Below are 21,282 nucleotides of genomic sequence, written 5' to 3'. Positions count from 1 at the left end.
TGATTTTGGTTTCATTCGATTTGACCAGTTTATTCTCAGGTGCCCCGATCAGGGTTGGTGTGTTAGTCAGATCATTGGATTCTGTTTTTGTAAATATGGAATTCATCCTTCAGCCTTTAATCTAGATAATAGAAATAGATCTGCTTATTAGAGGCCAGATTTATTAATATTTGAGACAGCACAACGCAGCAAGACAACTTGCTGCGCTGCTCTGCTTCAAATAGAGAGGGCAGGAATGCCATATATTTACTAACATATGGCACATTCCTGCTCTCACCGCCCTGGGGCACTAGGTTGCAGGCAGAATTGTTTTTTGTGGAGGAGGGGGCACCTTTCTGCATAAAAGTAACCCTTAGAGGCTTTTCCCTCTTTTTAAGTGTGCTGCAGAATGCAGCACACTTAAAAAGACGAAACAACGAGGATAAATAAGAATATTACTCCTCATAGCGCCTTTGTCAGGAAGGCGTCCAATTTTGACACATTGTCAGGTTTATCACTGTTGGTAAATCTGGGAAGGTGGCAAAATGCATGGGTGGATGCTTGGGCACACCCACTCTCCACCCATGTACCGCCTTCCCAGCGCATTGAAACGCACTGCCTTGCATTACTTCAAATTTTCCAGCTATACAAGGCCATGTGTGGTGGTTTTGCATGGCTTGGTAAATCTGACTTATGGATTGCATTGCCCCTGCATCTCACTACGTGATGCAACACAATCACTTGATCAATCTAGGCCTGGGTGTTTATCCACTGATTTTTATGACAGGCATAGAACCTGTGATCCGTAGGCTGTAGTTGGCAGATTCACCCTTTGAACTATATCAAAAGGATTGGAACCAATGGCATGCAGTTTACACACAGGCCAGTGTGGGAGGCACAGATATCCCCCAAGGAATCTCACACTTTATCTTGTACAAAAGGGCATTCTTCACAAAAGTATTTTAGACGAGGTGTCCGACTATAGCTGAAAATACGATATTTATAACTGTCAGGAAATCACAAAGGGAATATTGTCAGGTGTAAACCATTTACTACTGTAGACCTCTCTGCAACGAGTGTAGAGAAATCTGAAATACTAAATCCAACTCCTTCCTTCCAGGATGGGAAGAGGATCGAGCACCACTAATTATGAGCTTAGAGGAAAATCTTTCTCCACGAGGAAAATGTTTTCCTCATTGAGGAAAAAGCGCATCAAAGCGCATTTGCACAGGTTGCTCAATAGTTCCTGTGCCGATTACTACTCGTACGCACGTGAATATGTGTATGATATTCCCTGTAGGACACCTGTTAACCGGCACCCGTTGCTGCTTTTAAGTGTACCACAGAAAATATTGGTGAATACCAACAAAAAGTAAAAGTACCTTCAGGCTGAGATCTAAATCTAAATCTCCTGTACTTTTGTTCTTTTTCTGGTGGCTAGGGCCCAAATGGTATATGCTGCTACTGCTTTCTTTCATTTTGATTGTGTTCTCTTTTCTATCCTTTCCTGTTCCTCCTTTAAAGCTCATGTGGTCTCTCATTTCAACACTTTTCTTCTTTTTTTTGCATTTTTTCCTCTCTTCTTCCTGTGTAATTCTACTCCGCTTGTCATAGTCTTGCAGCTGTGCTTGGCATTCAATAGTTCCTTTCATCTCGCAACCTTCGTGTGTTTTCAGCTGCTTACTTTAACTTTGAGTTTTCTTTCTCTTTTACCTGGTCCTTTTTCTGAAGTTCTTTTAATTCTTGTGTTCTCTCCATTCAGTTTCTCTGCCATTGCTTGCTTTTCTGATTCTCTACTTCTCGCCTATATCCCCTTGATGTTCTAGCCATTTTCAACTTTGGTTCCTTTCCATTCCTCTTTGCCCTTCGCTTTTCTATTCACTCCTTGTATTGATCGGTGCTGGTGAAGTGAAAAGTGCAGAAGAGTGATGTTTATGTAACATCTTATTTGAAATTTCCAGGAAAGAGCTCTGTAGTACACACCAGCTTGAATCAGTGAGAGGTTTGACCCTCTAAACCCACTTTTGACCTGGTACTAATGATTTTCCCGAATGATTGCATACCTGCCAACTTACAAATTATTTTCACTGCGAGAGGAGGGGGTGAGGCCTTTGAGGAGGCAGGGCCTCATGCCGAGAGCTACCTAAGAGTAACTCTGCCCCTCACCAATCCCACCCACCCCTTCCGTTAAAAAAAAACAAGGGGTTGTTGAGTCTGTCACGATATCCTGGGGTATTTTCACACCTCTTAATGAACATTGACTGCTTTCTACTTCCAATGTTTTCAGTGGCTTTCAGCTTTTTTTCCCAGCTACCATGTGATTTCGGCTCCCCACTGTGTGCCCTTGATAAGGGAGACGAAATAGGAGGCACATGGTGGCACCAGTGAGTTGGCAGGTCTGCAATTGCAATGCTTTATTAAATAAACTCTTGGTGTGTTAAATTGGTTTTGGAGAAGTGTACTTTGAGAATTTACTAACTGCATATACATCTCAGGTCAGGTACAGGTCTGTTGCCAGGCAGCTAAACATAGTCTGAGAGAGGCATTGCTGATTCTGTGGCATTATTGAGCTGTGTTGAACACGTGTATGATCTGTCTTATATGATATACTGATAAGTAATTAGTGGTTATGAATGTTAGGGTTTCTAGGTTATGTAGTGGATAAACAACAAAGCTCAATGCAGCCTCACTCCAATAACACTGGAGCTCAATGCATCTTCCCTTCAATAACAATGATTTTCAATGGAGCTCATTGCATCCTCTCTTCTCAATGCAGGCTTCCTCCAGTAACAACAAAAGGGCAATGGAGGATGGTGCACTCTCACTTCAGTAACACTAGGCGATCATGGGAGCTAATGGCAGACCGCCCAGACTTCCCTCAGTAAGAGTAGCTTTGTGAAGGTCACTTCCATGACACTAGGATATCAGTGGAGCTCAAAGCTGGTTCCCTTCAGTAACTCTACCCCATTTGATGGAGCTCAATGCAGGCCCCCTTCAGTATCACTAGGTTATCAATGGAAATTAGGGCAGCCTATCTCTAATAACAGTAGGCTCAATGGAGGCTCCCTTGTGGATTAATTACTTTCTTCTGGGGTTGGGGTTGGGGAGTTGCAGGTAATTAAATGTGGGGCTGTCAGTCTGAATGAATGTGGGAAACAACTCATAGGTTCACATCAGTTTTGTTCTTCTTCGCCGATATTTCTCACCCTAGCCTTTAGGTCATCAAAAAATCCACCCTATTCCGCACAAGCATCGATTTTGTACAGGTTGTCTAGATAACATCTTGAAAGGCACTGTTCTTGAGTTCCAGCTGTTATCTCATAGTGATGCTACATGAAGAAACGAGCTGAAATCTGCCACCACACACTCTGAAGATAACCTGAGGATTTCAGCCATTTTATTGAAAGTAATAGCATTGGAGCAAACAATCTGTGTTGGCGGCTCATCTAAGATTTCCCCTCATGTTAAGTGATTTAATATTTTGTCCATCTTTGCAATTTTGAGGGCAGTTCCGGGCATATTACATCCTGTGCAGCTACCTATGTTCGACGTACTGTAGAAGTGGGCATGTTTGTGCATGTTTGTACTATATCTAACACAAATTATATATATATACTCTATCAATATAGAATATAAGGCAGCAGGTGTTGCTCCTCATTTAGTATTTTAAATTCCCACGCTAAAGGATACGAATAAACTAAGTCCAAAAATTGCAGCTTCGGTGTTAGTGAGTGCAATTGATGACGCCATGCTCTTGTGCTAAAATCACATACTAGGGCTTTCCTAGACCTTAACTTGAAGTCATTATATGAATGGGAAGAACTGTAAATGATTAATATAATGCCTGATTCGAAACTAGTGTTTTCAAGTTCCAACGTTACAGCAGGCGGAACGTTTGCAGAGGCCATGATGACCCAACCACTTGTCCCAAAATGATTCAGAAGCCACCTGCCTTGAGGGCACTGAGTTGATTGGTTACCCGATTACTCATGGGAGAGATTAACCTTGCACTAATGATTATTATTATATCACCTTCAACAAGCAATATCCCACTAACCATGGGCGACTTCAGGCGGGCACCATTTATTGTTGCAGAATGTAGGTTTGAAAGCTATTTTAGTGGTACCATAATGCATGCAAACCTTCACAGGTGCTTATGTGTGCATTGCACAATTTACATCAATGCTAAAGTTTTGAGAGACTGTCTGCAAGCCGGGCATTACGCAGTGTGCATTTACTGGCTGCATGGAATGGCTTAGAAGCTAATCCCTGCAATGGCCGACCACTCCAGTCCACCCCCAGCCAAATAAGAAAAAATTGCAGCTCACCCAAGCTGGTGAAGCATGTTTACCTTCACGCTCATAGGAGCTAGGTTGAATGCTCTTCACTTAATAAAGCGCTTTGTTTAACCTGGTACTTCTTAAATATGTACTTTTCCGTTTAACAGCATTGTAACTGAATCAGCAACAATGCTTCCTGCCTTCATCCGAGAGAGCACAACATATTAGATGTGGGTAGTTTCCTCAACTGATTTGTTGTTCTTTTAATTTTTATAAAGTATTTTGAGGACCGAATGAAGACTGTGGCTCAGTTTGAGAAGGCTATGATGGAGTTGTTAATGTTCTTCTGCCCCTCCCCCCCCCCCGCAAAAATACTTGAATACCTGGCAATTTCCATTGATCATGTGTTGATGCCCAGTGTTAAAACTTTGGGGTAATTTTAGATTATTTTTTGTTCGATGTGGCCCAAGTGAATTTAATGATGAGAACTATATTGTATAAGCACAATATTTCACTGTGCAGGAAGACTTTTTTTCCTCACGATGAATCAGCTGTTATTGAGTTGTGCCATTGTTTGTTTGTTGGTGGATTGAATTATAGTAATCCCCGGTGTGCTGATATCTCTCAGTACCGTTAGCAGTGTTGAACATTTATAGGCACGTGCACTCTGACCACCTCACTAAAGCTTGTGCATTTGATAGTTGTGTTTTGGAAGCCAGCCTTTCTGACAATGCAGGTCGGAATCAAGTTCAAAATCCCCACCATTATTGTTTGGTCTCTTTCTGCCCATCCATGGCAAAAATCCACAGTGCTTTTGATGGAATATCACACCTTACAATATCAGGCTCAATCTTTGATGTTCTGTTATAAGCATTCTGACCGTCACCAAGTTTGAACATTTCAAACCTTTGGTAGGACCCTTTTTCATCAGATATCAACCAATGGAATGTGCTTCCTCAATGTATTGGAAAATGTAATGATTGTGTGGCCTATACAATACACTGGAAGAACTCTATTCCACCTGACTCATCTCATGCACTTCATTTTCCTGTTAAACTTAAGGATGCCTATGAAAGATTCTCTAGCATCACAGAAATGTATTTGGAATTGAATTTTTAGAAACAAAATTGTTTGATTGAGGCGTTTAGAAAAACAAAAAATCTGAGTTGGGTAATGATTGCCCACATTGGCTATTTTTGTGAGTATTGGAGACGAGAAGGGTGTGTTTTGTTGACTACACACTCCAAATGTACTTGTAAAGTGTAGGTTTTGTCCCTGAGCTCCCGAGGTGCAGGTGGGCCTAGATCAGTGTTGAGGGTTTCCCATTAGAGAAAATCTGCACATTCATCTATAAAGGTTCTTCTTGCCAATAGGCTTTCAATTGGTCTTAATTGATATTCTCATCCTTCCCTCTTTTTTTCTTATCTGCTAACGTGTCCCTTCTCACTGCATGAATCTTTTTTGTCCCAGGCTTTTATTGCATTTTGTTGCTCTCCCTCCACTTTGGTGGCATTTCCTCTGCAGACTTCACTGTGGTGGCATCTGCTCTTCGGACACAATCAGTGCAAACAAAAAGCCTAAAAGTGAAAGGAACATGTGATGTTTTAACAATGTACATTCAATAGCTTAGAATACTCCAACTGTTTACTTCATTTAATCAACAAGTCAGAATTAGGCATGGGTGTGCGTTGATGGTCCACAATGGTCACATCCATACCAGAAGTTTAGTAAATAAACATGGGTTAAATTTGCATACAGGATATCTGAGTTAGAATTTTTCACAAAGTATGTGGATATCATGTAAACCTGATATAATACCAGCACTTTGTGTCCAGCACTGAAATCCATTACTTTACAGGGTGGCTTCCTGATTAGTGGGCAAACATGCAACTAGGTGCTTGAAAAATCTATTGTCTATCATCGGGTGTCCCGGGTTTGTATTACAGAAACTTTGCGCTGGTGCATAAAGCAAGGCAAATAGGTTTGCACCGTTTTTCCTGCTTTTCCTATGCATACTGGTCAAAATATATATTTCTCTAGTAATTTTTACATAAATATTTTGACACCAGGGCAGAAATTCTTCTGCATTTTTGCTTTCTTGCATTTTTCGTGGTTTTCCATTGCTTGAATTGGCTGCTTATTACTGTCATGGCATTTCAACGATGGTAATATTGTCCCATTTGTGTTCCCTTTGGGTTTGGGGCATCAAGTATTCTTTTGTGAGATTCCAGATGTGACATGATGTATAACTTGTAATAACTCAACATCAGGGCTTTTTGGTTCATTTATTTACTTGCTTTGTTTATGATGCGTTTGCTGTTCGGATTTTGCAGCTTTTGAGAAAGACACAGCGCTATTCTCTCATTGGTCTTGGCCATTATTTTCACTTTGCTAAAAGTAAAACAATGAACATGCACATATGCGTTCTTAAAGATGCCGCATCGGTACTAGACCTTTACCAAGAGTTTCTACTAATCAATATTTTGCTTTCTATGCCTTTAAACGTCCCCTCTTACAATACGAACCTCGTCTTCTGACTCCTTGTCTTAATACTGTTTGAGGGTACATCTTAACTCTGTTAGCTTAGTCTGCCCAGCAAAGGGACCCTCCTCCCAGCTTGCATATTAATGTAGCTGTAGATATTGTTCCAACTGTGGGATTTTGTTTTAGGATATCCGGGGGATGTCGTGGGGAGAGTAAACATACAGGAAGTCCACCGTCTCTTAAAAATATCCCCAATGATGAAAGGCCAGATCATTTGGCTTTGCCATTGCTTGTTTATGTTTGAAAGTGGTGAAATGTATTTTCTCACCTTTTGTTATGGGAATGCAGCAAAGTAAGTATCTAATTAGTTTATAGTTTTGTTCCACGGCAAAAACCTCCTTCTCTGTTGCACAGCAGTAAAAATGTTGCAATATTAAATTGACGCTTTTTTCACATCGTGTAAAATTTCAGTAACATAGTCCCGGTCGTTTGCCAACTATCAAGAAGCATGATTGTGCAACATACAGATAATGACCTCACCCGCTCTATGCCTCCTGAGACCAATGGTGGACATCTCTCATATCTCAGAAAGTGCTTTACATTACAAAGGGGAAGGTAATAAGTTGGCAGAATCAAAAAACGGGCACGTAGATGAAGAGAGCGGATAGTGAACTCATTCATTAGTCAAAGATATACAAGTAGGTGCCCCACCACCAAACAGAACGGTCCAGTTATTGTTTTTTTATTTATAATTTCAACAGGAGCTGACTGAGCATAATTCTACCATGGTGAAAAGTCGCACCAACACAGTGACAGTGCCGAACCTGAAAGCTGGGGCCATCTATGTGTTCCAGGTGCGGGCGCGCACGGTAGCTGGGTATGGGAGATACAGTGGCAAGATGTACTTCCAAACCATGACTGAAGGTGAGACACCATCTGCTAGAAGTTTGACAACCTCTGTTAAGCTATGACCATGGCATCAGTCAGGGTCTTTAAGGGTCACTCTTCACTAAGGCATCATCCTTGCACAGTCACCAGGGTGAAGCTGTCCATCCAATTCATTATAGTCCAGTTTGAATCCGTATTAGTTTCTACTAAATCTGTTTTTATCTCACTCATGCAAGTCCCTTCCCATCCCACCCTTCTCCCTTTGTCACTAATTTCCTAGCTTTCTCTGCCTCTTTTCTCATTGTCTGTCTTTCTCATTCTCTTGCTCTGGGTCAAAGTCTGTTTATGAAAACTAAGTCCCAGTCCTCCCAAAAAAGAGGCCGGTACCATGCGTCTGCACACATGGCCTTGCACAAAAAGCCTTACTCTCATCTCATGTCAGCAACACCCTACCAGTCTCTTACCCCTCCTACCACCATACCTTGATTTATTCAATATTAAGAAGGGACACAAAGCACCGGCATTATTGTCATTTGTGCTGCTTACTGATGGGGCGATCAAGTCCATGTCCCTCGTGAGCCATCACCCTTGTAGTACATTCCTTCATTAGGCATTAGAAGAAATAGAGTACACCCGATATTGGGCTAAAAGAGCATCACATACATCAAATAGCACTCATAAACGTTACTTTAAATACGTTTAAATGATTTCGTCGTATTCTGACCATTTTTGTCTCTTCGCTTAAGGCATTGGGGAGGTAAAGTGAGGAAGCCTTTTGACTCCTCCATTATCATGGGACTTAATTAAAAGCTGCAAATGCGTAGTAAGGACTTTAGGGTGATGGTGGATTTGGATAAAGAAAACAAATTTCAGCCTCGCACATGTCTGCTTTGGAATGAGGGGTTGTTGGGTTGAAGAACCTGCAGCATTGTAATATTCGTGACTAAAAGAAGGCGGTGTGGCTACAAAATATTTAGCACCTCTTCTAAGTGAGGAAAAATGGCGCCCGAAGATTCGACGAAAACATAGAATATCACCAAATCAAAACACAAGAAAAAAGATGTTTTATAGATCTTGAATGCTTTCTCTCTAATGATTTAAAATCGAGGCACCTAACTTCTCTAACATTGTGTTTTTTATCCAGCTGAATACCAGACCAGCTTCCAAGAAAAACTGCCCCTCATTATAGGCTCCACTGCAGCAGGGATTGTGTTCCTCATTGCCCTGGTCGTCATCATCATAGTGTGCAACAGGTAAACGCTTCCTTTCTTACCCGTTCAGTTTGTACTAGACATACCTCGTTGAAGAACATCTGGGCGTCTGCACAAGTAGGGACCCTGTGTCTGACAAGAGCATGGTGAAGAGGAGCTGTGAAGTGTAAGTCTGAGACATGCCGGTCACTCACTCTAGTTTTGCAAGGTATACATTGCAGGGTGTCCAGATTAAGTCCAGGAAGGTCAGACATGTGCCAGATTTAGAAAATAGCTAATGACCTAGTATAACAGTTTCATTTAGATATGCTGCATCATATTATTATTCAAGTTTATGTTTGTGGATATCTGGAAAATCTAGCAAAGATCCAGGGTTGCACACCTTTAGCAAGGAAGGATAAAAAACGTCAAGATACAGTTTTTATTGGGTCCAGGTATGTTCAGTACCTCTATACTAAGGTCCAACGTCCTTGTGTTTATGTATTGCTAATGAAAACAGATGTGAATTGAAGAGTGTTTTTATGCATGCTATTTAGATGCTTAGTGTTTTGAATTGGGGAGTTCTTGCATTCTTTGGCTTTATGACTGCGTCTGGAGAAGGTCTCTTAAACTATCTTAATGAACATTCCCTGTTTCACTAATCTGTTGGAAGGAATCTTGCATGGCATGGGTGCCATGAAAGGTAACTATGCAGCTCTGTTGTTCGGTTGGTTTGCGGTTGAGTTTACCTCTGTTATGGTGGTTTTGTAGTAAGCCTCAATTGGCTGTTTTGCTGGGCGTTTGGCCTCCATGTATTTCCACAGCAATGCAAAAATGCAGTTTTTCAATCCACAAAAGGTGGTTTTACACTTGTAAAAAGATTTACTCACACACATATGTTTATGTTTATGTTGGTAAATTGTACTCCCAAGGATGGGATCCAGAGCAGAAAAGGCCTCAAGTCTTGTTCTATTCCCCGAAAGAACCTTAAACATGCTTGTTTTCAGTCACCAACATTTTTTCTGAGCCATTTTTACCCTGGAAATTGTTGGACTTGTCTAGGGCATGAGTAAAACCCTTTCCAGAGTTGGAATGGGAAGATAATATCTAAATATTGGTGAGGATGTATGGGACTATGTTTTTTATGGAGAAAGATATTTTCCAGGGAATAAGAAAGAGAGAAGAGAAAATGGGTTATTGCGTTCATGCAAAGGCATCTCGCTGTGTACAGTTTTACACTATGTACTAATGTACATGCCTAAATGGCTTTACATGGTTGAATACTGGATTTACTAGCGTTTTACAGGAGTAAGCCTGGACACCAGTGGCTGTTGCAGGTAAGCAGGCATGGCCTAAGAAACTTTTGTTAATTACCAAAGTTCTGAAACCAGCCCTGGGGTGGATTCTGTTGTTTACATTTTAGTAATAACAGAGCCCTTGAATGTGTTTTGGACAAAAGGAGAAGTAGAGTTATGGCTGTAGTGGAGCCGTTGTTGAGTCCAATCCAAGATGATTTTGTTATTCATGTTTTTTGCTTCCAATCCCCTTCCGTTCTTCTCGTTCCAGAAGGAGGGGCTTTGAGAGAGCAGACTCAGAGTACACCGATAAGCTGCAGCATTATACCAGTGGCCACAGTACGTACAGACTGCCTTCACCTGGGCCGGGTGCTCGTTCACTCGTTGGTTCGTTGGTTCGTTTGTTCCCTCTTTCACTCTTTCCATCCACCATCTGAACAGCTTTGGATGCAGAAGGACTCACATGGGAGGGCCATTGACACCCTGATGTGCTAACTTCTAACACTCTCAATATGCAGCAAGAATGAACAAATACCAACCTCTGCATGTTCTGCCTGACTTATTTGACTCCTTAAAATGCATGTCTTTATTTAACCCCTACACAAAGCTGCATACTCTCTGGCTAATTTACTACAACTACTTGAGTAAAATGGCTACATTTTGGATCATAGCCATTTTCTTTAAATACAGGCAATCCCCTGCCTGCTCTTTACAAATAATTTAATTGTCTTCTACACTGTTCACCCCACCAATGTTTCACATGAATAACCATCCATCCACATCCCTAAATCTAATGTTTATGTTCTGTGGTAATGCATGGAAGTGTTTCTTTTTAAGACTAAACTATCTAACAAAAGCGTTACAAAGGTCCCCGAGCAGCATGCTCCTCACCATAAAAGAACTTCAGTGTCTTGTCAGAAGTAAATAAATGCAATTACAATACAACATGGTACAAACTCATAGCACGGCAAGGCTGTCCATGCTCCTGCATGTATGGGGTTTGGGTTCCTTTTGTACTCAATCAGAAGCTCCTGATGTGTTATTGTAATCCAGCAGCATGTTACTGTCGTTAATGGAGTGCAGATGATGTATTTCTAAAGAAGAATGACTTGAAACTGTGTGTTTAATCACCAGTGGACAAGGACAACTAGTGCTTAATTTGAGCTGGTAGTTGCAGTTGGGTGACATTATTTTTCTGCATCAGATATTTACCAAGCAGAAGAGCAGGAAAAAACACAAATAAGAAAGATGGAGGAAAAAAAGGACACCAAACCCGTCTCTGAGGAAGAATGCAGGAGCCTGCAAGAGTGAGATAAGGGGGCTGAGGTGTCTGGCAGTTAGTTAAAAAAGCACAAGGTAGTTTTAAGACTACCAGCAGTGGTGTTCGGCTCCTCAAAAGCTTTTGAGCAGAGCTCTGGGCACCGGCAATCTTTCTTTAGTAAATTAAGCACTGCTTATGTTTACTATTTCCCAGGACACAGCATATTTTTCTTGAACACGTATCCGCGCTGGGTGTCTCTGTGAGTCCCTCCTGACATTCTCAGCGTTGTACAAGCGTCAGGGTGTCTGTGAATCCCCCCAAGATATTGTCAGCATTGTACAAGTGCTGGGTGTCTCTGTAAGTCCTTCCTGGACATTGTCAGTGCTGTACACGTGTCTCTGTGAGTCCCTCCTGGACATTGTCAGCGTAGAACAAGCTCTAGTTGTCTCTGTGAATCCCTCCTGGACATTGTCAGCGTTGAACAAGCGCTGGTTGTCTCTGTGAGCCCCTCCTGGACATTGTCAGCGTTGAACAAGTGCTGGTTGTCTCTGTGAGTCTCTCCTTGACATTGTCATTGTTGTACAAGTGTCTTAGAATCCCTCCTGGCTATTGTCAGCATTGAACAAGCGATCAGTGTCTCTGTGAGTCCCTCCTGGACATTGTCAGCGTTGAACAAGTGCTGGGTGTCTCTGTGAGTCCCTCCTGAACATTGTCAGCGTTGAACAAGCGCTGGGTGTCTCTGTGAATCCCTCCTGGACATTGTCAGTGTTGAACAAGCGCTGGTTGTCTCTGTGAGCCCCTCCTGGACATTGCCAGCGTTGAACAATCGCTGGTTGTCTCTGTGAGTCTCTCCTTGACATTGTCAGTGTTGTACAAGTGTCTTAGAGTCCCTCCTGTCTATTGTCAGCATTGAACAAGCGATCAGTGTCTCTGTGAGTCCCTCCTGGACATTGTCAGCATTGAACAAGCGCTGGGTGTCTCTGTGAGTCCCTCCTGGACATTGTCAGCGTTGATCAAGCGCTGGGTGTCTCTGTGAGTCCCTCCTGGACATTGTCAGCATTGAACAAGCGCTTGGTGCCTCTGTAAGTCCCTTCTGGACATTGTCAGCATTGAACAAGCGCTGGGTGTCTGTGAGTCTCTCCTGGATATTGTCAGCATTGAACAAGCGCTTGGTTTCTCTGTGAGTACCTCTGGCCATTGGCAGCATTGAACAAGCGCTGGGTGTCTCTGTGAGTCCCTCCTGGCAATTTTCAGCATTGAACAAGCGCTCCCTGTCTCTGTGAGTCCCTCCTGGACATTGTCTGCATTGAACAAGCGCTGGGTGTCTCTGTGAGTCCCTCCTGGACATTGTCAGCGTTGAACAAGCACTGGTTGTCTCTGTGAATCCCTCCTGGCCATTGTCAGCATTGAACAAGCGCTGGGTGTCTCTGTGAGTCCCTCCTGGACATTGTCAGCATTGAATAGGTGCTTGGTGTCTCTGTGAGTACCTCCTGGCCATTGTCAGCATTGAATAAGCGCTGGGTGTCTGTGAGTCTCTCCTGGACATTGTCAGCATTGAATAAGCGCTTGGTGTCTCTGTGAGTACCTCCTGGCCATTGTCAGAATTGAACAAGCGCTGGGTATCTCTGTGAGTCCCTCTTGGACATTGTCTGCATTGAACAAGCGCTGGGTGTCTCTGTGAGTCCCTCCTGGACATTGTCAGTATTGAACAAGCGCTGGGTGTCTCTGTGAGTCCCTCCTGGACATTGTCAGCATTTAACAAGCGCTCCCTGTCTCTGTGAGTCCCTCCTGGACATTGTCAGCATTGAACAAGCGCTGGGTGTCTCTGTGAGCCCCTCCTGCACATTCTCAGCGTTGTACAAGTTGTACATCCCCTCGTCTTAAGAGTAGAGCTTCACAAGCCTGCGGACATCTGGAAGAAGTCATATCTGTCCATATCTCCTGTGTTAACAGACCGGCCCAGCAGCTGTATCCAAAGCAGACTGCGATGATTAATATTAGCCGACTGTAGGGCGAGGGTTGAGCTCCGAGTCTTGGCAGGGGTTTAGAGATGAGCCGTCTCTTCTAGGCTGCGGGCCGACTCCAGCCCAGGCCGGCCCTGGTGGAAGGCTGATCTGGCGCCAGACTGTGCGTGTTTCCACCTGCCATCCCAGACCAGGTATGCGGGGGAGACACCGTCTTCCCTTTGAAGGATGCACGGTGCAAGGGCGGCTTCTTTGCATTATCATCCAGATACAATCCCGTCGTCCTCTTATCAAAACATTAAAATGATAATTCAAGGTTGAGGAATTTCTCATTCGAGAATTTTTTTGCTAACAGTAACACACTACGGAATGCAGAGACCGGTAATCGCTGAGTTAAAAGATGTCCCTTACTGCCAGCAGAACCAAACAGGACAATAGGGAATTGGGCATCCTCCTCAGACGGAGGCTAGAGTGGAATGTCCGTTACGATGACGTAATCACGCTCAGTTTAATAATTTCGCGTTGTGCTTGTTATGTGAAATTGCACTATTATGCCAAGTCTCTAATTATACATGTTTGTGGAAAAAATTAGCATAAGCGTCCAGGAGCCGTGTGAAGAACTAGAATGTGGGCAGTTGCTGTCTACGGTACTTCTGTGTTTTTTGTGCCATTTTTGACATTAAATGTATCTTTGCGTCCAAAAGGGGAACGAGAATACATTTCCCTCTAAAATAAAGCTGATTTGAATTTCACATAATTACTTGTTATTTTGACTAATTTTTCAGAAATTTTGCTTAACGACTCAAAGGAAATTATGCAAGTTATGCAGATCCTACTCAAGAGTCAGGTGCCACTGCAAAGGCCAGTAGGGTTGGCTCGGTGTCAGTAGCACGACAGGTTATGCCAGAGGTGGACTGAAATGTGACTGACTCTTACTATTAGCCTTTCATGGGCAATAGACGTGTGAAATCTGCCAATTTCCCTATAGGCTGCTAGCATACCCTAAATCTTGAAGTCTCAGCAGAATTGTTTACGGAAGGGGAGTGAGTCTGGGGGAAATTTAACCTTAAACATCCTTATTTTAAAGTCAGTACTCAAAGAATGAGTTACTTTCTCAGATATTACTCAAATTGCGTTAGTGTTCAGAACAGTTTCCTGACTGGTCTGCCCTAGTGGCTTTTCAAGTTGAATCTTTTTTGGTTTCCCCCTACTGAACTTACTGGTCTTCTGGGAGAGAAAACAGCTTCTTTGGATATATACACTCCTTCCACCATAGACTTTGTGCACCAAGCTTAAATGTTTACATTTCATTCTTTTGTTTGTTTGCTGCCTTTTCCTCAGTTATGTGCTTTGATTTTTTTTTAGTTACAAGGAGTTAGGCGTTTACTTTCTTATTTCAAGTCCTGGTGCTCATCATATTACAATAAGCACACCAGGATAGGACCGGGTGCCTGTTAAGTTGAATTTGGCCCTTTGACCCTAAAGGTTAAGAGGTAGGTCTTGGGAACCAGTTTGTTTGTCAGCATTCCAAGGAGCTTCCACCACTTCCTAGTAGAGAGTGGTAAGGTTGTCACTGGATGCTCTTTCCTAGGGCCTAACCTATGCACCTTTCAGCCCACTATCCCTCCTTGAGGTGGGAAAGCATCAGAGGGTCAACCGGACAGCAGGGGTGGTAAAGGGGGAGCAAGCACACAGGGAAGAGAGTAAAAAAACACACACTCCTTTGGAGCACATACAGTGACAGAAAATGTAGTTCCAAACTGCAAGCAATATCAGCAGTGGAAGAATGCAAGTTAACCACTCAGAACTTTAAGACCAAATGCTTCTGGGAGGACAGTCACATTAACAGGGAGGACAGCTACCGAATCAAGAGGCGACAACTGAGATAGACGGCAAAGCCATCCAATCATGAGCAGCAAGGTGCTGATGCAACAAAACACTCAGCCCCGTATTTATACTTTTTTAACGCCGGATTTACGTCATTTTTTGATGCAAAAGCGGCGCAAACTTACAAAATACAACTGCATTTTGTAAGTTTGCGCCGCTTTTGCGTCAAAAAGTGACGTAAAAGCGGCGCAAGGAAAGTATAAATATGGGCCTTTGTATGGGGAAAAATAGATCCTGCCATTATCTTTAGCCGAGGCCAGAAAAAAGATCTACACACTAAATGATCCTCCACTCCACAAACAGGTAGAATTTCAACAAGTTCAGATGTTTTGCAGACACCAGATAACATAAACTCGAGAGTGGAGAATGCAGGGGAAACACATTGAACGATCATGATATGGTATACAGACCTAGTTTGTTTCCAGAATATACACGAAATAGTTCAGAGATTATATCACATTACAACGAGTTTGTATGCCTGCGCGCGCCGGCGACACCTGACACAACAGTTGTCTGGTTTGTAGGTTGGTGTGTGGCTCGTGCTTTCCTTCTTGATGTCTTTCTGTAACTCTCGCACCTTCTGCCTAATCTCTTTATCGCATAAACCTCGATAACACTCGTTCTCACTCGGTGTTAATTAGCAGCTTGTGTTCAGAGCAGCAATTGATGGCACCATATTTCAGCTCTAATGTTCTCTGGTGTCAACATTTAACTGTACATTTTTGGTAGCAGACTACTTTAAACATTTACCTTTAACGCCTTATCTCTGTGACATCAACCTTTGCCAATCACTTTCTCGCTCCCACACTTTATATCCCTCTGGCCTCTTACACTCTCTTACTCTGCTGCAGTCTGTCTCCCCCGTCACTCCTTCCTGTCACCGTCTCACTCCCTCTCCGTCTCTTTCTTTCTCGCGGCTCTGTTTCTCCGTTTTTCTTTCACCTTTTCCCTCCCCGTGTACTGTTTTCAGTCTCTCTCACAGGAATCTTCTTTTATTTGCTTCTATCTCACGTGTTTCCTCCTAACTCGCGGTCTCTTTTGTTTTCTTTCTGTTTTTATCTCTAAGGATTTTCTTTCCTCACCCTTTACCTCTCTCTCCGTGGTATGCCGTTATTTCTGTTGCTCCCCCCTTCTCTCGGTTGTCTCTCTCTCCTCCTCTCTTTTCCATTGTTTCTCCATGATATACCGCTCATTCCCTCTCTCACACGATTGGAGTTTCAAGCCTCTCTTTTCCACCCTTCTTTGTCTGTCTCTCTCCATGGTCTCCTTTTTTGAATCGCTCTTAGATTTCCCTTTATTTATCTATCTCGTTCTGCACACTCTCTCTCCGCCATCTGACCTCTGTCACATCCTCATCTTCTCTCCTTGGACACATCCTCTCTTTCACCCCTCTGTTCCCCCTCTTTGTGACCTCCTTCTTCTATTTCCTCGATAGTTCCCTCTTAGCTCCACCTCATTCTGTCTCTTCCAGTCTAATTCTTCCAACACTGACAGTTTTGCCTTCTCATAGTGACCCCGGGGATGAAGATTTACATTGACCCCTTCACTTACGAGGATCCCAACGAGGCGGTCCGTGAATTTGCGAAGGAAATTGATATCTCGTGTGTCAAAATAGAGCAAGTGATTGGTGCAGGTAGGTAGTTGATGGCGCACATCACTTCCAAGTCAAGAGTTAGGTAGATGAGTGACTGGCCAACATTTGTGCAATTTTGTAAACAAAGTTTTAAAAATTCTCCCAGAGGGCTATTTGTAAAATATTTCTCCTTAACAAGTGTTTAAATGGTTAGATCTGTTTAAGGCATGAGCAATTCCCATGATTCTTCAACCTGTGCTATATGTAGTACACCTTCCGGATACCTTGCACAGTGTGCTGGAAAGCACATCCCTCCTGTCCATCACCATATGTTTATTAAAGGTGTAAGCCTCCAGTAGGCAAGCTTAAAGAGCTTTCTTGCTCAGTATATATCCCATTGCATTCTGATAATTGTAGGCTTACACCTGCCATCTTTTTGTTATGTAAGCTACAAAACAAGCCTCTTGGAACCTTACAGCTTCAAATATGTCATTCAGTGCTGATGAGGATGATTGAGGCCATCACTCTAATTTCTTTGCATACAAATATTCCGTAAATTACGGCCTAAACAGTAAAGCACTCTACGAGTTATTCCTTTTCCCAGTATGTGCTTCTACGAACAAAAGGTGGTTTCTCACCCATAATCAGCAGCATGTAATGATGTTTGTGTCTTTACAACTGAAATATGAGGAACTGAATGCAACTCAACATTTTGCATTGCTGTGCTCTTCCAAAGTCTTCTAAGATGATCGAAACATGTGTCAGAAGTTGTGTAAGTTATTATTTGCAAGTACTGTAGTGCAAGTGTTTGAAGCTAAATAATTCTTTTGATCAAATGCAATGGATACGTATTGAAAATTAAGACTAATACAGTGTGTCTGCTTGGTCTTAGACCTCCTGCACATATGTCCAAGAATACAGTTAATGCAATCTGATAGAATATTTACCACTGGAAAAACGTCATTCACTGTTGAGGAGCATGAAGGAAGCTATCATATGCCTTTGTCTTTTTTCTATTTCTTGAAAAAAAATGCATCTCTGTATCTGATGATTATTTATTCTATTTGGGTGGCAGGAAGGAAGATGCCCTGTTACCTCACTTCCTTGGGCAATTTTCAGGAAGTCTCTGTTCCGCACAGTGCTAAGGCCGAGCGGTTATTTTGTTCTCTGCCTTTGAATTGGTGGATGAGAGAGCCGTGTGCCCCCTCTTTCGAAGAAGTCTCTTGGACTACAGCACATGCACTAATTTGGAGGGTCTGGGACATAGTGCTCCGGTCATCGCAGTTCAGTAACATGAACTGGAAACCACTGCTCAGCATGCACTGTAGAAAGAGAATTAGATTCACAAATGTATGTATGGCTCTGTTAATACCTGAGTGTAGGTGCAGAACAGCAGGATCTGGAGACAGCCACTGATGAGCTGAATGATACCTCTCAAGGAGGAGCTGGAGTGTAGCATCTGCATTCCATCCGAGCCCTGCAGGTTAGTCTTCATCGGGCACAGGCAGCAAGGAACTATTTAAATTCCATATTCATTTAAACGTGTCAATTATTTATGAAGCTTTGGGCGCTCTAAATTCAGATGAGCAAACATTAACAGCTTTGTGTAATCAATACACTCTCCAAAGTAAATACCTCCTGTAGTTTAGGTGTAGGCTATAACTGATGTCACGTAATATTTTAAAACAAAAAAATTGAATTGATTTATTTAAATCCCATCATTTATATATAAGTGACAAAAGTATGCTGATCAGAATTTCCTCCAAACGGACTGTGCAGAGGAGGAAATATTAAGATCACACAATATCATGACCTTATCGAGGGTAAGAGTACGGAAGGAGGTATAGATTTACTATTCCTAATTCCAAATCCATGTGGCTTGAAGATATATATTTCTGTTCAATTTATGTGGATGTGGAGTTAGGTATAGAAAACAGGTACATACTTACCTCTTTGATATTTTGGTCCTCGATGTTCTGGTTACAATATTTTGTCACCTCAATATTCCAACCTCGATATTCCAAAAAGCAACCTTTAAACTCATAAAGGTACCAGTGCAGCCTGTGAGGTGTGGAAAGCAAATGAAAACATCCTACATAGTTTAAATCATCACCGGAAAATAACTGATCCATCGTGGGGGCAAAATGTCTCTCATTTCACCAAAGTTTAAGAATAATTGTAAGAAAAGGCATAGGGTCCTTTGGCCACCCAAAGGCACAAGCAAATAAAGTGCCTTCAAAGACAAAAGTGAATATAATTAGAGTTCATAGTCATTTTCCCATGACCAAGTACAAACCTGAGTGATGGCGCAGTAGAGGAACAGTTTACACTGGTGTGGGCCATCTAGGTTCCTGATCTGCTCCTTCCTGAGCTAAGATGTTGCTGCCAAGTCAATTGTAATAATGTTCCGGCCATTATTAAAGGAAACATAGCACTAGGAGTAAGCGCTGTCCATCCCAGAACCTGAAAACACCACCATGCATCGAAACCCACTGTGCTAGTTTACTACTGACAGTAAAAGTTCCATCTGTCATAGATGCTAAATAGCCGGAAATTATGGTTTTGCTAAGTGTTATATTTATAGTCAGCACTAATAAATATCAGTGGCATATACCACCAGTTGTGATGTCATAACACCAGGCATAATACAGAATGTCAATAAGACTCAATGTAATACCCGTCAGAGTGTTAAATATCAATGCAGTTATAATTCACCACTGGCAGTATTTGTTCCAGAATAAGGCCAAACAAGTATTTTTAATCTGTGACCTGTCTTGTTACTAGAAACAGCTTCATTTTGTCCTACACAGTAAAGGATATTAGGGAAACATTATCTTTCACTGCCTGTGTGTACCTTGTTACCTGTAGCATTGCTTCCAATGTCTTACCTGTGACATGGCAGATGTATATACATATAAAATTACTAAACCAGCTCAGTCAGGCTGATTCCTCACGGCTCCAAAATGAACACTGTGAAGTAAAAAAAACTGTATTTCCATTTATTGACTTTTCTAGAGTTTGTATACTCACTAGTGCGCTGGACACAAGAGGGCTGTTGCAGCACACTCGTCCCAATGCATCATGCTTCCTTTGTGCTTTCAAATGTTATTTACATATAATTTCTGTGTACAGTCTTACTGTTACTGTGGAAAAGGACAATGTCATGTTTGGTGCTTGTGGTGGAGAAACATGCAGTGTGGGCTGTCTCTGTCATCCCCAGGAGAGTTTGGAGAGGTCTGCAGTGGTCACCTCAAACTACCCGGCAAGAGGGAGATATTTGTGGCCATCAAGACATTGAAGTCAGGCTACACAGAGAAGCAGCGACGTGACTTCTTGAGTGAGGCGAGCATCATGGGGCAGTTCGACCATCCGAACGTCATCCACCTCGAGGGCGTGGTCACCAAGAGTGCCCCAGTAATGATCATCACTGAGTTCATGGAGAATGGGTCACTCGACTCCTTCTTGAGGGTAGGACACCCTGAGCTAAATGTTGTTTGTTGGGGACATGAATGTGAGGCAGATGTGTCACTGTTTGATGATGGATGTGTGGGACTAGGGTTGGCATTTGCTTGTTATGTTGAAACGCGCGGTCAGTTTTTGAAAACTGATGTGTCGATTGTTGTTATTGATTCTTGTTCCTCTATTGGAAAACGCATATTGCTCTGTGGAGGAGTAATCTTTCTGTTAATGTTGGTTAGTACTTGTACGGGGCACACTTCTATGGGTGGGTTGTATGGAATTGTAACTTTCAAAGAGATTTATTTCTTTTCTGAAGCCATAATAAACGATTTGAAATCCATCCAATACCGATTTTGATTTTAAAAGTAGTTGTTTTCTTTGGAATTCTAGCTCCTCCTAAAGTTCGCCACATAAAATATAGACACCGTATTGAAGAAAAACATAATGTTGTGTTGGACTCACTCATGTGCCTTCCAGTGTTCACCTGATCATCGCAAACTATGGCATTCCAATGAGTGCCCAGGGCAGACATGTAATGTACCTGCAACAGGGTAGACTTCTAAATTCAGATTTTTGTCTTATGGTAATAACCGGTATAAGAAACAACATTCTGCTGATATATTTGTAAATCGAAGTGCTAATGGGTGAAGTTCATCAGAATCCTAATCAGATTTTACCTTGCTCTCAATTTGTTTCCTGTTTCTATAAGCATGTGGTTTATATTTTTACATATGCTTTTTATAGCAAAACGATGGGCAGTTCACTGTCATTCAGCTAGTGGGTATGCTGAGGGGCATTGCTGCAGGCATGAAGTACCTGGCGGATATGAACTATGTACACCGAGACCTGGCAGCCCGCAACATCCTGGTTAACAGTAACCTGGTCTGCAAAGTGTCCGACTTCGGCCTCTCGCGCTTCTTGGAGGATGACACGTCAGACCCCACATACACCAGTGCACTGGTAGGAAAGCTTTAGCACTTAAATCAATGTGTGTGATGATGTGTGGATGTATATAGATGAAC

General features: G+C 42.4%; 1 protein-coding gene across 5 annotated transcripts in view; it reads left to right on the top strand.

The window, feature by feature from the left end:
• EPHB2 (EPH receptor B2) overlaps nucleotides 1-21,282 on the top strand; it is a 693,756-nt gene that overhangs the window by 607,543 nt on the left and 64,931 nt on the right. The window contains exons 7-12 of one of the 5 annotated variants that reach the window (XM_069240325.1): nucleotides 7,505-7,667; nucleotides 8,776-8,884; nucleotides 10,388-10,455; nucleotides 16,739-16,861; nucleotides 20,022-20,269; nucleotides 21,005-21,220. In XM_069240325.1, coding sequence (XP_069096426.1) covers nucleotides 7,505-7,667; nucleotides 8,776-8,884; nucleotides 10,388-10,455; nucleotides 16,739-16,861; nucleotides 20,022-20,269; nucleotides 21,005-21,220 — 927 coding nt within the window. Of the gene's footprint in view, nucleotides 1-7,504; nucleotides 7,668-8,775; nucleotides 8,885-10,387; nucleotides 10,504-16,738; nucleotides 16,862-20,021; nucleotides 20,270-21,004; nucleotides 21,221-21,282 lie in introns of all 5 variants that reach the window. The other 4 variants (XM_069240322.1, XM_069240326.1, XM_069240323.1 and 1 more) reach the window with 4 other exon arrangements.

Source organism: Pleurodeles waltl, chromosome 6 (assembly GCF_031143425.1).
Source record: "Pleurodeles waltl isolate 20211129_DDA chromosome 6, aPleWal1.hap1.20221129, whole genome shotgun sequence".
Lineage (NCBI taxonomy): Eukaryota > Metazoa > Chordata > Amphibia > Caudata > Salamandridae > Pleurodeles > Pleurodeles waltl.
The sequence above is the reverse complement of the archived record's forward strand: the minus strand, read 5'-3'. Positions and strand labels throughout refer to the sequence as shown.